The sequence below is a fragment of the Esox lucius genome, chromosome 8, assembly GCF_011004845.1.
Source record: "Esox lucius isolate fEsoLuc1 chromosome 8, fEsoLuc1.pri, whole genome shotgun sequence".
In the NCBI taxonomy this organism is placed as follows: Eukaryota; Metazoa; Chordata; class Actinopteri; order Esociformes; family Esocidae; genus Esox; species Esox lucius.
In genome coordinates this window covers 7687331-7701428 of record NC_047576.1, presented here as the reverse complement: position 1 = coordinate 7701428, position 14098 = coordinate 7687331, and the positions used below count along the sequence as shown (strand labels likewise).

General features: G+C 42.7%; 1 protein-coding gene across 4 annotated transcripts in view; it reads right to left on the bottom strand.

Annotated features, from left to right (window-relative positions):
- The window catches only part of pex5la (peroxisomal biogenesis factor 5-like a), an 88557-nt gene that overhangs the window by 29397 nt on the left and 45062 nt on the right, over nucleotides 1-14098 (bottom strand). For all 4 annotated transcript variants that reach the window (XM_029121369.2, XM_029121370.2, XM_029121371.2 and 1 more), the window contains 6 exons: nucleotides 9828-9939; nucleotides 7016-7228; nucleotides 5654-5777; nucleotides 4841-4934; nucleotides 4493-4522; nucleotides 2808-2903 (listed from right to left, as the gene is read on the bottom strand). In XM_029121369.2, the coding sequence (XP_028977202.1) occupies nucleotides 2808-2903; nucleotides 4493-4522; nucleotides 4841-4934; nucleotides 5654-5777; nucleotides 7016-7228; nucleotides 9828-9939 (669 nt within the window). The remainder of the gene's footprint in view (nucleotides 1-2807; nucleotides 2904-4492; nucleotides 4523-4840; nucleotides 4935-5653; nucleotides 5778-7015; nucleotides 7229-9827; nucleotides 9940-14098) is intronic.

Sequence of the window (14098 nt, the reverse complement as noted above, 5' to 3'; positions counted from 1 at the left end):
ACATGGTCCCACCGTTTCAGAGGAACAGGAGTGAATGGGAAAATTAACAGAATTTAAAAAGAAAAAAGACGCCATATTTAATAGTTGTATACAAATCCTATGCATTTGATGACTGCATGAAATCTGCAAATGGTTCATTTTTACCGTAAAGAAAGAGGAGTTTTAGGTGCAGTGATCAAAGATTCAGACGTACGCTGCAAACCGGAGACCACTGGACTCCCTGTAGGCCTGGCAAAGGGCACCCTGATTGCATCATCCCCTAATCACCCCCCCACCCCCATCATCACCCCCCCACCCCCAAAACAATATCAGGATCTAACGAAGGTGTCGTCATGTTATTGTAGACCATGATATACATGTTGGCTCAGGAAAAGGGACCTCCTTCAAGGGTGAAAACTGTGGACCAGATACTAACAGCAATAATCTTTGAACATCTTTGAACAAAATGTGGTGGGCAGGGACAGCATGAGTAGAACACAGAAGAGGTTCTGAGACATTCCCCTGTTTTCAAAAAATTGCAGCCTGTCTGGTATAACTAATGGGACACATAGCCTTGTTCACATAGTTTCTCCTCACTTTCAATGGATGGGAGCACTAGGGCTAAAAAGCTTTTATGGTCACATTGTCATATGATGAACCTGCCTAACTATCTCTAATTACTCCAACTGCGCCTTCCTCTATGATACCTGATATGTCTGGCTCCAAAATGGCTGACCTATTTACCTTCCTATTGTTAGATTGTGGAAACACGTGCACATTTTCTAGGTCAAACTCTCAGTGAACCTGAGTTCAGGCATTTAGGGATTATTAAGATGTCAACGCCTGTCATCGGAACAAGAAAGCCCACAGTTGCAGATACAATAGATATAATTTTGAACGGAGATAAGAGGGCTTTTGGTAGATAGTTCAATTTTACCAGTTTCATTCAGATGGTTATGGGCCATAAAGTTATGGGCCTTAACAGCAAAGTTATTCCAATTATTTTCATGGATGTATTTATTGCTAACAACTAAATTGGAATCACCTTTATTTGGTGAGTACATTTACATATCCAGAATTGCACTTATTGTAAAGCTGCTGCTTGTGATAGAAAACATACAGAGACAAAATGAGCAATAGGAATGGACTACACAGAATGTACTGAAGTCGAAATACGTTTATTGTACAATACGCTTTGTTGTGAGCATATGGGGTGAAGGAATATGAGATTAAATTATAAAAAAACTGTTATTTACAGTGGATGTCCACTATTACTGTAATGTGGCTCTCAAAAGTATTCCAGACTTTTGGAAGTATCTACATTGTGTGTTAGGACATCCTTGAAACCTGATTATCAGGCAATTATGGCACTAGTCAGAAGGCATGCGGGAGACTCTAAGACCAAGTGGAGGAAGATTATATGGTCTGATAAGACCAAAATTTAGATTTTCAACACTTTGGCACAAGCCTAACACTGCCATTCATCCTGACAGGACCATTCCAATTGTGATACACGATGGTGGCAGCATCATGCTATGGGGATGCTTCTCAGAGGTAGGAACTGGGAGACTGTTCAGGATTGAGGGAAGCATTGGGTGCAAAATACAGCAAAGTCATTGAAGAAAACCTGATCCAGAGCACGCAGAACCTCAGACTGGTGAGAGGCTCAGCAAAAGCTCTGGCCTCAATCTAATTTACAATTTGTGGAAAGAGTTGAACATTGCTGCTTACCAAAGGTCCCCCTCGAACTTGACAGAGTTAGATAATGAGCAGAAATTGCTGTATTCAGAAATGAAAGCCAGCAAAGACACATCCATGGTGCCTGTTGGGAAATACTGATTAAAGGAGGTAAATACCTTTGCAATCAATCATTTTCTGTTTTGTATTTGTAATTCGATTAGAACAATTTTATTATTAATTGTAAAATGTTTCCCTTCATCATTATGGACCTTTTTGGTGTTAAACAGTGTCAACAACTCCTGTATGTAATGTAATGTATGGTAACATTGTTTCTTATGGGTTTTTAGTGACTCGAACCAATCAGCAAATCCATACATCTGTCCTCGTCTCAGAGCAGAAGGCACTGCTTGGCAGACATGACAGCTAGAAGAACCAAGATGGTGGGTGAACAGCTAGCTGGATATTCTTACTTAATTAGTTCTAAAACTATAGCTCAGTGTGAACAGAAAAAATTGCAATTAATATTACAAAGAGATCTTTTATGAAGTATAAAACTGGATGCAGTGAACAAATGTCCCTTATAATGGGCGATATAAATAAAAATATGTATCGCGATAAGAGGAATCAATTACATCGATAACAGTATATATCGTTATCAAGGTACTTTTTCATGTTAATTACACTAGTTAACAGAATGTCTAAACTGCATTGGAATATGGCACAATTGTACTTAGCCTTTTTTAACACAAAGTTAATTGTTAGTGGTAATTGGGTCCACTTATCGTGATGCAGATTTTAGTGGATATCACCCAGCCCTAATAAATTGTATGCAATACCAGTCCGTTTGGAGACGCGCCTTGCAATATTTTGATTGGCTAAAATCGAGACATGATAAACCCTAATTAAGGTCATTCCTATAAGATGACAGTCACTCCCACCAAGGCCAACCTCCAATGGCTGCTGAGCCATGTTCACGTGCAGTAGCATAGGGATGAGTTTTTTCTTTTTCACAATGTTGCTTAAGCTGAGATTTGGACTGCGCTCGACAGAGGTTCTAGTGGCTGGATACGGTTCAAAGCACCCATTGGTGAATCGCTATGACAATCACATTTCTGCGAACGGCCGATTGGCTAAACCCATCCGCTTACCTCAACGGCCGCTTTGGCCCGTTCAAACTCCTCCTCAAGGGACTGGTTTCTGGATAGGATGGCACCGCCACCGATCCGCTCTTTACTCAAATGGCCCTGTCAGACACAGACACACACACACACACACACACACGGAAAATGGGGGGCAGGCAGGCAGAGGGGGGGCAAGGTCAGCTGAGTCGGCCATCTTTGCCTTCACCGGTAGAGGTAAATACACGCTTAGAAGTCTCTGACACGCTTAGAACGGCTCGGAACGGCCAGTGCCTCCGCCAGCTCCTCTCAGCCCCCATAACACCTTTCTGACTGTGATTAGTGCCACTCTAACCCAGTCCCCTTCACCCTCCTGTCAAAATCAGATGAATCCTCCCTTCTCCAGGGTCTAGCTCTAGTTCTTTACCGGCATGACCTTCGGTATACTTTCCATGCATTAGCATAACTCTGACAGTAAATGATGAGAGTGTTGTCGTAGCACCCAGCCACGGCTGATTTTGAAAAGCGCTGCATTTAGAAACGTGTGATACGCTATACAGTTACAGGACTTTCTGGTCGCAAGAACTGTGCTGCATGATTGTATTTGGATCTATTCTGATTACTGGAGTAACTGGCGGCGTCTGAAGCCTGAGGCTAGGCAGTCAATTATGGAGGCGTATTAATTGAATTAAGCACATGTTCCACGCGGGAAGCCATTTTGTAGCCCTCGGGTAGAACGCATGACGGTGCCCCCCCCCCCCCCCCCCAAGGCCGTCTGGCTGTCGGGTTCTGATGAGTAATCGGTTCCGTAAGACCTCGTGTCAGCCTATTACCTGTGACGTTACATTTTTCATCTTCATTGCCAGTGATTAGAGACCTGATTTCCGTGAGGCCTAATTGAAGTCGGCGTGTGTGGATATGAATGGCTCCAGAGGATTAGCTGCCGGCGTGTCACACGATTTGATAATAGTAAAACAGGCAGTGTCTGCGGTTTCTCTCCAAACTTCTCGGGCCGTTCCACACGCCGCTGTGTACAGTACATCCCGTCACAATGTTACAGTGAAGCTGTTGGGAGGTGTGCAGGATGTTAGTCGTCTTTGACGTTTTCCAGGCAGCTTTTGTTGTAACCCAGGCCGACGTGTGAAATATTATTTCAACACAGGTTTCCTTCTTCCGGTTAAATTAACTGCCAAGTGGACAAGAAACCAAAGCCAGTTGATGATGTATTGAGCCCCCTGTGGTAGAACAAATACTGTGTTTTATAACGTTTAATTCCTTCTGGGACAGGGAAATCTATTATAAACCGAAATCTATTATTTACACGGATGCTGAAAGGTGATGCATGCTTAACTGGTCACTTGGACACTGTTGGCCTTAGTGGGCTTGGAGTGATAATGCTGAATTATTCATGAGCTGTTAATCTAATAATGGGTGACTAGGAACACAACCGTCAGCTAAACCTGTATAGAGACCACAAGCAATAAGGAGGGCTTGACATTTGGACCTCGCAGTACTACAAAGGGACAATTTCAAAAGCCAATGTGGGACTCGCCCAGTTTAACTACCAGGCCCTTCTGTCATTCTAAAGGGTACCCTTGTCGCCGGAGCAACGGCTGACACATCGTTTCTGCTACTCTAATTGGATTCTGTGGTGATGTTGGCTTGGTGCAAATGTATTGTGATGTCATAGAAGAGGAAGCAAAGAAGGGGCTTACATGTCTTCCACTAATATACTGTCGGTTGAGCTGCAATGGAAGAACATGAGGCGTTAGCACAGCGTGGCGGGTTAAAACATGACCCCATCACAGGGATATACAGCACAGTGACTGCCATCAGGACACGGGAATGCCCACTAATGTTCGCATGCATCCCAATCACTTTTCATCAAACGAAATAGAACCATTCTCACGTCACAAAGAAGCCTACCGCTTTACTAATCACAGCCATTCATTTTACGGGGTGAAAAGATTCCCACTTCAAGACACTGCTGATTTCAAGAGCAGATGGTGAAGACAGCATTTGTTTGCGATGAGTACTCCGGACTGAATGAGAAAGGCACTTACTTGATACGCTAGAGCTGGTTCTGCCTCTGTTTTGGTATCCAATTCAAATGAGGTCTTGGAAGGTTGCTCTGGCTGTGTTTTGCACTCTATGGACCTGCCCAGGAAAGACAGTTGAATCAAGTAATGTATTTTGCATACATTACTCCCTCAAACGGTTGAATCTCAGGGCAGTTTCCTTTCTTTAGCTGTCTTGACGCTGCTTTATGCAACAGCACTCATATGTTGCGAGGGGCTATTTATTTGAAGAGGTATTACACATTCACGTCAGTTCCTGATGTTGGAGTTCAGTTACAAATCAGACCGACTCACATGGTGGGAGAACTCTTTGTGAGTGATGTGGTTAACTTAAGGAGGTACAGCCTGTGTTCCTCACCCCTCCATCACACGTCGCTTTCTTTAAAATGTTTTAATCTTTATAGTGCCATTTGTTTTAACTAGCAGTGAATTGAACCTGTCGGATGTGTGCCTTTTGGTTACCTTCTCTGAGATACTGGCTGAAAGAAGGTTCACGGTTTTTGATATTTCTAAAAACAGTCTACGGTAGATACAATAGGGCTGCTGATAAAAATCGGAGGATGTCTTTTGAAGTGTAAAAGACCTTTTCAACATGCAGCGAAAGACATGGGGGTGCCGGTACAGGCTTCCCTCTTGAGAACAGCGACTGTATGGATGTGGGCACCACTAAGGTCAAAACATCCTCTCATTCTTTGAGCTACTTCAGAATTCAAGTGAATAAAAGTGAAGAACCTTTCTGAAGTATTGGTGGGTGGAGAATGGTTTCTCAGATTGTAGTCATTGCAGGAAGGTTCTTACCACAGGAGTTCACTGGAGGAGTTTTTTGATGAACGTCGTCTGTCTTGTTTCCACTTTCGGCAGCCATTTCCCTCAGGGTGGACGTTGAGCTCCTCCCATTTCTCCAAAGGGTGTGCAGTGTTAACTGTGAAGACCAGTGACAGTTAAAACATCGGAGGGCTGCAGTAGAAATAGCTGTGCAATGCAATTTAAGCAGCTAAGCAAAGAAAAACAACAACAACAAAGCGCAAATACACGGCTGTCTGGATCATGTCATGACAGGAACTTTAATTTGTTTTGTAAATGCCAGCACCGGGTGTTATCAAGCTCTCTGTCATGAAGTAATAAGACAAAGCCTCCTCTGACTTGCTATGCATCATTAGAAATCAGTTGAAGAGTAAATTACTAACCTCCTTAACTTGCTAATGGGAATTTAATCAGCTGTTGCCTCTTTATGTTTTTGAAGATGATGTGTTCATTATTGACGATTGCCTGATCCTTCATTGTACTACCTCTTGTGTGTTTTTTCCAACAAAAACACAGGGTTGGACCAATATGGTAAAAATTATCTCGAACATGAACATTTGATTGTGGTTTGGCAATTTTGTTATAGAGGACTGAAGAACAGAGGCCAACACCAATCCTGATTCAACATTCTAAAAACAGCCGGCGCAGGGGGTCGAGCAGGAGACAGCGTTGGGGGAGCCCGGAACTATAGAGCCTCCCAGGCTGGTCCCGCCTGGTCATCCCAGTCCCTGCCTCGATGGCCCCGCCCGGGGTCCCTGCCTTGATAGCCCTGCCTGGGGTCCCTGCCTCGAAGGCCCCATCCGGGGTCCCTGCCTCGATGTCCCTGCCCAGGGTCCCTGCCTCGATGTCCCTGCCTGGGGTCCCTGCCTCGCCGGTGCTGATGTCCTGCTGATGTCCTGCTCTTCACCTGCTCTAGTTTTGTCATGAAATCCGTCTGTGTCTGTTAACTCTGTGCCTGGGGTCTTGCCTTACCTAAATCGTGACATTTGCTTTAGTCAATATGCAGAGGAAGGATGATTCCATGGTAATGGACATATTTACAAGCCAGTAACTGACAGATATTTACTTTAAATAACCAAACCGAAGCTCTTGACTTGGACCTTAAGAGGATTCATGCTGTACATTCCATCATGATGAGGGACATCACTCTGAATGGACAGTAGGACTTATTACGGATGATGTTTTTGATTATATTAAGTTTTCTTTTTTTTCTATTTTTCTTTACCTTTCTCACCCTTCATTTATTTGCGTATCGCTTAAAACGAATTGGCTGAGAAATATCTGTTTTAGAAAAGAAGCTTCAACACTTCTGTAAGTCAATTTATAGTGGTGAACGATCTACTCCGGTGTTTGTACCTGAGTCTAGGGATGCTGTCTCAGGAGTGAGCGAGCTGTGTGCAGTTTGTTCCACGTCCACCTGAATCAGCTCAGTCTCCTCTGTCGTCCTCTTCCTGTGTGGCCCGTTCTTCGGGCCCTCTCCACGCAGTGATAGAGGGCTCTTGTCCTGCTTGCTGGTTCTCCGCTCCTCGGGCTCGCTGAGGTCCAACAGGTCCAGAGTGGACGACAGAACTGGTGGGAAACATCGTACTAGTTCACAGATACTGTGTCTTAACTTGAATATGTTTCTTGCAGCAGGGAAATAAATAAGGGAATAGGAATTATTTTGTTGATCATAACTGATGTAATTTTATTTGTAGGGGTTGATACATTTTGGTCAAGGTAAATCCTTTAGAAATTACAATTTCAGAATCCTTTTTTAAAATTGAATATACCATAACTTTATTGGTATTTATTACAAGCCTTGTTCTAAATGGACATCTTTTTATACGCTTTTCGGCGCACCCTGAAGATCCAAAGTTTGCCAGCTATTTTGATGTCAAGGGTATAAGTGTCATCAGTTACCCTCTGGTTGGTACAGGATTTTCTCTACCTCACTGATCTAAGTATTATTTGATGACCACGGTATGGACAGTTAACGCGGCCCAGGGGGAGCTCCTTTGTTTGGCCAATTAAGCTATTTTAGCTAACCCAGGTCACCAGACCAGTAAAGTGGGCAGCTTTTCTAAGCAACAATGTTTTTTTTGTCTTCATACAGGTTAATGTACAATTTAACTGTGTACATTATACAGTCTGTGAATTAATAAACTTTTAACATATTCAGAATTATGTGCTTGCATTCAGCTGTCTGCTGCTAAGATGTTATTAAAGAGTCCCAAAAGTGTTTCTTTAGATGCTCTACAGCAGTGGTTCCCAACTACGGTCCTCAAGTACCCCCAACAGTACACATTTACATTGTTGCCCCAGCCAAGCACAGCTGATTCAACTTGTCAACTAATTATCAGGCTCTCGTTGAGTTAAAATGGGTGTGCTTGTCCTGGGCTACAACAAAAATGTGTAACATTTAAACTAACCTCATAGGTATTAACCCTATCCTTAATTACCATAACCTTTACTCTAAACCTAACCTTAACCTTAATTACCCTAACCTTCACTCTAAACCTAACCCTAACCCTAACCTTAATTACCCTAACCATAACAAGCAGTTGATTATCAATAGTTTGTTGAGATTTTGTTGACAGTCTCTGTAACTGAGACTCAGAATAAAGTGTGATGCGGCCAATTTGTTCATGTAAATGTAGCATATTAATGAATGCATAAGAGCTGTGTGTATGATCACCATGAGCACACATCTTTCTGACACGATCATTGACGTCTTGTCAACAACAGGCACGCTCCTCTGAATGTAATGTGTAGGTAATAAGAGACGTCTGGCGCTCTAAGACAACTCTCTGCTCCCTAAATTATAAATGCAGTTAGAAATCAGACTAAGTAGGCTTGTGGGAGAATGGAGATGTTTTCTCAAGTGTTGTCTGTGTCACAGGAAAAGCATCGTGCCCAAGATTGATGAATTGTTCCGGTACCCATGAGTCAACTTAAGATGATGAGGCTGCCTTGAAAAGATTTCCTTTGAACAGTCTTGGTATCTGATTGAGTATTTGATGTGTATGTGTATGAAGGGACATGCACTGTATCTATACTGTAGTGTTTTGATTGCAATATTGAGTTGTTAGATTGACTCCCATTGTTGTGGTTGGGTAAACACAGAGTTTTTAAACCCAGAGGCAGGACAATGCGAAACGGACTCTGGGTTTCGTGTTTCACAAATCAATAGAAGGGAGAAATCAGTAGTTTCCATCTTGAAATCTACATGCAAAACTTCAAGCCAGTGGCTCGAGTTGAAACTGTCATTACTATAAGTAAGTGAACGTAACAAACCATATTGCCATCTTTTAATTGTTGTAAAAAACTGAATACATCGAAAGAATGGCTTTGTTTGACAAATCAGAACCGATTGATCCAGTGATTTGTTTCTGTCAAATATCTCTGATTGGGCTTATGCTGCTACGTCTAACAAAAATACCTACTGGAGAAGCAGACTTGGCGTGTCTTCATACTGTAATACGCTCAAAACTGATGACAATATATTTATGTAAGGGGAAGATACTCCACTGGGAACAGTGGGTCCTTCGGGCAAGAACGTAATTTTTTTGTCACTGAGCATAAACTTTTGTTATTCCTGTTGTCAGGAACTAAGCTCGTGACAGACTTTTGTGTGAGTACAGCTGTACCTGTGGATATTACCGAGAAGTAAGTCACTGTCGCTTTCCCTTATTCTCATTGTCTGCGGAGCAACTGACCTTCAGCTGGACACCTATCATCTAAATGAATGCCATCTTGGATCATCTCCATTTACTCAGCGTGTGGACACAGCAGGGCGTTAAGACATGAACTTCTGAACTCAGCCACGATAACAGCATGCTTTGTGGCTAAGCTTTAAGGTACATGACTTTGTTCGGCACGCTAGTAATTACAACACGCAACTGTAGAATGTGTCACAACTTGGCACAATGCGGTCATCAAATATTAAGACCGCCGCAACGCGACAACCCAGCCTGTCCTCCAACCTCATTCAAGCCTGCTGGGTGAAACGTGAGCACACCTGAAAGAAAGATCTAAATTTGGGTCTGTTGGAAACACACTCCGCTCTTTGTCGGAAATGGGCCACAGTGTTACGTCACTATGTTACACAGCGTCAGTGGACAGTGCGTGAAGGCTTGACCGCTGCGGCCCAGTCCAGGCGGTCTGAGCAGGCGGTCCGCGGAGGTACCTGCTGTGTTCGAAGTCACTGGACGGGCAGCTCTGTCGCATTTGGTCTCGCAGAGGAAGTCGTCGATGGAGGGGCTCAGCAGGGGGCGGCTCTCTTGTTGCTCACTCACCAGCTGAAAGAGCAAACAGAGATCACGCGGCTCAAACTCAGACATGACATGCCATTTTACTCTTTGCTGTCAGGTGGTATCACCGCGCCAGGTTTTTTATTTGAGTCCTACCGCCCAGACAGAGATCCGGAAAGATATACACACATTAAGCGATGGCATGACTTGACCCACCAACACGCCACCTCCCCCGCCAGTTCATGGTAGCCCTGTCTCGTTCGCTCATAGCCCACAGCTCAGTCAAGAGCTACAGTGGCTATGCAGATGTATAAGCTGACTGTCCGAGTGCCCGTCTAGGCAGAAGACTCTAGCTGAGGAGAGTTCCTGCGCGTGTTTCCCCAAGTAACTGCAATTAGCAGTGTCTATTCTCTCTTCCCAAACCGAGTGCCAAAGTTAACCACCCTGGCCTTGAGGCATTGTGGGCCACTGCTGTAGCTTTGGCCAACACTGCGGCGAAACAGGTCAAATCCCAATCCATTATCGTTACCCAGAAGTAGTTGCCCCGGGTTCATTTAGCAATGAAAAAATTTGATAAAAACTGACAAAGACGTACATCCACCATAACCACCGCCTGCTTGTGTCTATAGCGCTGCTGATGAAGAAACATGACATTTGCCATCCCTTGCTCTCTGGAGCTATGTGTGCAGGAAGAATGTTAATGAAGGTGATACAAAATTAATTACTACTCATAAGGGTGTGTACGGCTTGGCAACAACTTGATATGGAAGGTGCTGCCTGGGATTTTCTGACCCTGGCCGTATGTGTTCAAGCAGTATCTCTGGCCGTGACAGATGTTCTCCCAACTGTACTTTCTGGGAATTAATGAACTGGCTGCTTGTCAGACATTTAAAGCCACATTCAAAACGAAAACGTGGACACCACCATGAATGATTAAATTGGGAATCTCAGCAACTATTTTTGTCGATTGGTAAAAGTCTTTCTCGTCACTTGTAAATCGGAGACACTGCTGTCAATCTGATAGGATCAGTTATGAATTAAAAAATATATGTTGAATTAATTTAGAATTTTAACAATATTCATGTTATGGAACAGGAGCTACTTAAGATTATAAAAAATATGAATCATCTTTAATTTAACTGAATTCTTCTTTTACTGCATTAATTTAATTAAGTAAACTGCAGGATTTGTTTTAAATATTTTAACAGTATGTCTAGAGTAGATTTCCAGTACAGTTAGGTTGTCTGAACAGTGATATCATTAGCCTTGAAGCCTGAGGCAATTTAATTTGTAATTCTATAATTGTTGGGGGCAATAGTGAATAGGGAATTTACCTAACATGAGGTAAAATACTTATGTATATACATTCCTCAATTACTGACTTTTATCTTCCTCACAGAAATAAATACACAAAAATCAAATTTCTGTGTTCGAATAATAGTTTCACACCGACAAAGACATTCAGTAACCTAAAGTTATATTCATGTTTGTGTTTTGTGCTGCACTGTTTCAGAGACTCTGATGCTTTGTAAGAAAGTCAGTTTAGTTGCCTGATTCACCCCCTGCTGTTATCGACAGAGTGCAGAGAATATAAGAGCTTCGGAATCAACTGCCTGTTCTGCATGAATAACAACTGAATGTCATGTTGTATGACTAACTGTTTTGGACTATTGACTGAAATAGTATCAGTCATAATCCCTATGCAAATATATATATATATATATATATATATATATATATATATATATATATTTGTTTGTGTTAATTAAAGCAAATGTGTTGACAAACGTCACTTTGTCCTGATGAGATTTACACGGTTATCAAAACACTGAGCTGGGCTAAGCCTAAACAAAACACAGACCTTATCTGAAGCGATTCTAAATGTCCTTATAGGATGAATGCTGAAATGCGGAAGAACCAGTATTACGTTTTTTCCGCTAGATTTTAGGGGGTTATGACGCTTCAACTACTTCTATTTGGACACGATCATAGGTTGTCAAATGGTTATAAATTTGTTTCAAATGAAATTGAATGATCAGCCAAAAACGTAGCTTCTGCATGTAACTCAAACCTTCCGAATGGGGGAGGTGTGGAGACTGCCGTAGTGGGCGCCTCAGGAGCCATTGACAAGAAATATGATCTCCTTGTTGGCTCTGGGATTTGATCTAAAAACCTTTGTTACCAGCCCAATGTTCTGAGCCGCTACGCTGCTAATCGCTACCTTGCAAATCATTACGCTGCTAACCGCTAGGCTGCCAACTGCTAGGCTGCCAACTGCTAGGCTGCCATCTGCTAGGCTGCCAACTGTTAAGCTACCTGACAAGTATGTTAACCGTTAAGTTCCAAGATTCTGAAACTGTAATAGCTAAGTGTTCTGTGGAGCCAACTTATGTCAGGAAGCCTGACTAATGGCTTTTTAAAGGAATACAATACCTACTTTCTGCAGCATAATTGCCAACAGAATATGAGCCCTAATGAGAGAAGCAAATCATTTTCTAAAAGTTTTAGGTCCCCTGGCACACCATTTCATGATCCCTCTATATTGTATTAGAAGAGGAGCCTCAGTTTGGCAAAAATATGAAAAGATCACTGGATAATTATTGGGAATCAACCCTATCTGAGTATTACCACAGATGGCTCACATAAACAATGCTTCTAGATGTGCAGGGCACAGAGGAACAAACTGTTTCTGTTCACGGACCCCACTATTATTACTTATTCATTGCTATAATGTGTCTTCGTAGAAATATGTCTGTTTTTTTGTGGGGCCCCTCATTCATTCTTTTAAAGGCTATGATCAAAAGGCGGGCTGGCAGAGTGGAAGTGCGTTTGTCAGCTCTTTGTGCACCTGTGCAAACAGAGTGAATACAGTTTGCCTCCCCCATGGTAAAAAATGTGCTACCTCAAGTATTTTGGGGTGAATGTGTGCTACCACAGGCATTTTAGGGAGAATGTGTGCTACCACAGGTATCTTAGGGTGAATGTGTGCTACCACAGGCATTTTAGGGAGAATGTGTGCTACCACAGGTATCTTAGGGTGAATGTGTGCTACCTCAGGTATCTTAGGGTGAATGTGTGCTACCACAGGCATTTTAGGGAGAATGTGTGCTACCACAGGTATCTTAGGGTGAATGTGTGCTACCTCAGGTATCTTAGGGTGAATGTGTGCTACCACAGGCATTTTAGGGAGAATGTGTGCTACCTCAGGTATTTTAGGGTGAATGTGTGCTACCTTGGGTCCAGCAAGAGCTACAGCAAATTACACTATTGTTATGTCACCAGTCAGTTATGATGAAATCATAGTGGAAAGCTTTCAAATTCTTTGCTCCAACTTCAATCTTAAGGTTGGCTTATTCTAGACACCCTAAATGAAATCTAACTCAGTGTCACTCATTTTCTGCATGTCATCGGTATGGTAGTCTACATTAATTCGTAGTTCCACGGTCACCAAAGTGAAAATGGAGTTTGTTTAACACACAACCAGCACTGCTAGAAACCTTCCTGATTTTCTGTTGTATACAAGTGTCATTGTTGTTGCTCCGGGGAGCAAGTCTGTGCAAAGCAACCCACGTTCAGTGCACAGCATATTTACATGTGCTGCTAGCACATTTGACCATATGAGTGACCAGTACCGTACACAGACCTTCTGAGGGGCATGTGTTGAATCTGAAAAAGTGGGCGGAGTTGTCGGCTCACACGGACGGACGATGTGTCGGAGAGAGTGATGCGTGAAAGAAAACGGACGACGCATGCATGTCGGTGTGCCTCGCCAGGGGAGAAGGGCACATATCAATTGGAAAGGGCACTAGTTAGCAAATGGGCATGTGCTCTGCACAGGTTGAGCCTTACCTGTGTACGTGCCTGTGAGTGACATCTATATTTACATTTTAGCTGTTTGGCAGATGTCCTTGTCCAGATGAACTGACAGTATCTGCACAGAGTGGTCCTAGCTACGGTGGATATAAAAAGTCTACACACCCCTGTTAAAATGGCAGGTTCTTGTGATGTAAAAGAATGAGACAAAGATAAATAATGTCAGAATTATTTCCACCTTTAATGTGATTTATAATGTGAACAATTCAATTGAAAAACAAACTGAAATCTTTGAGAAAAAAACAGAGAGAAAAAAAACTCACAATAACCTGGTTGCACAAGTGTGCACACCCTTAAACTAATACTTTGTTGAAGCATCTTTTGATTTTATTAC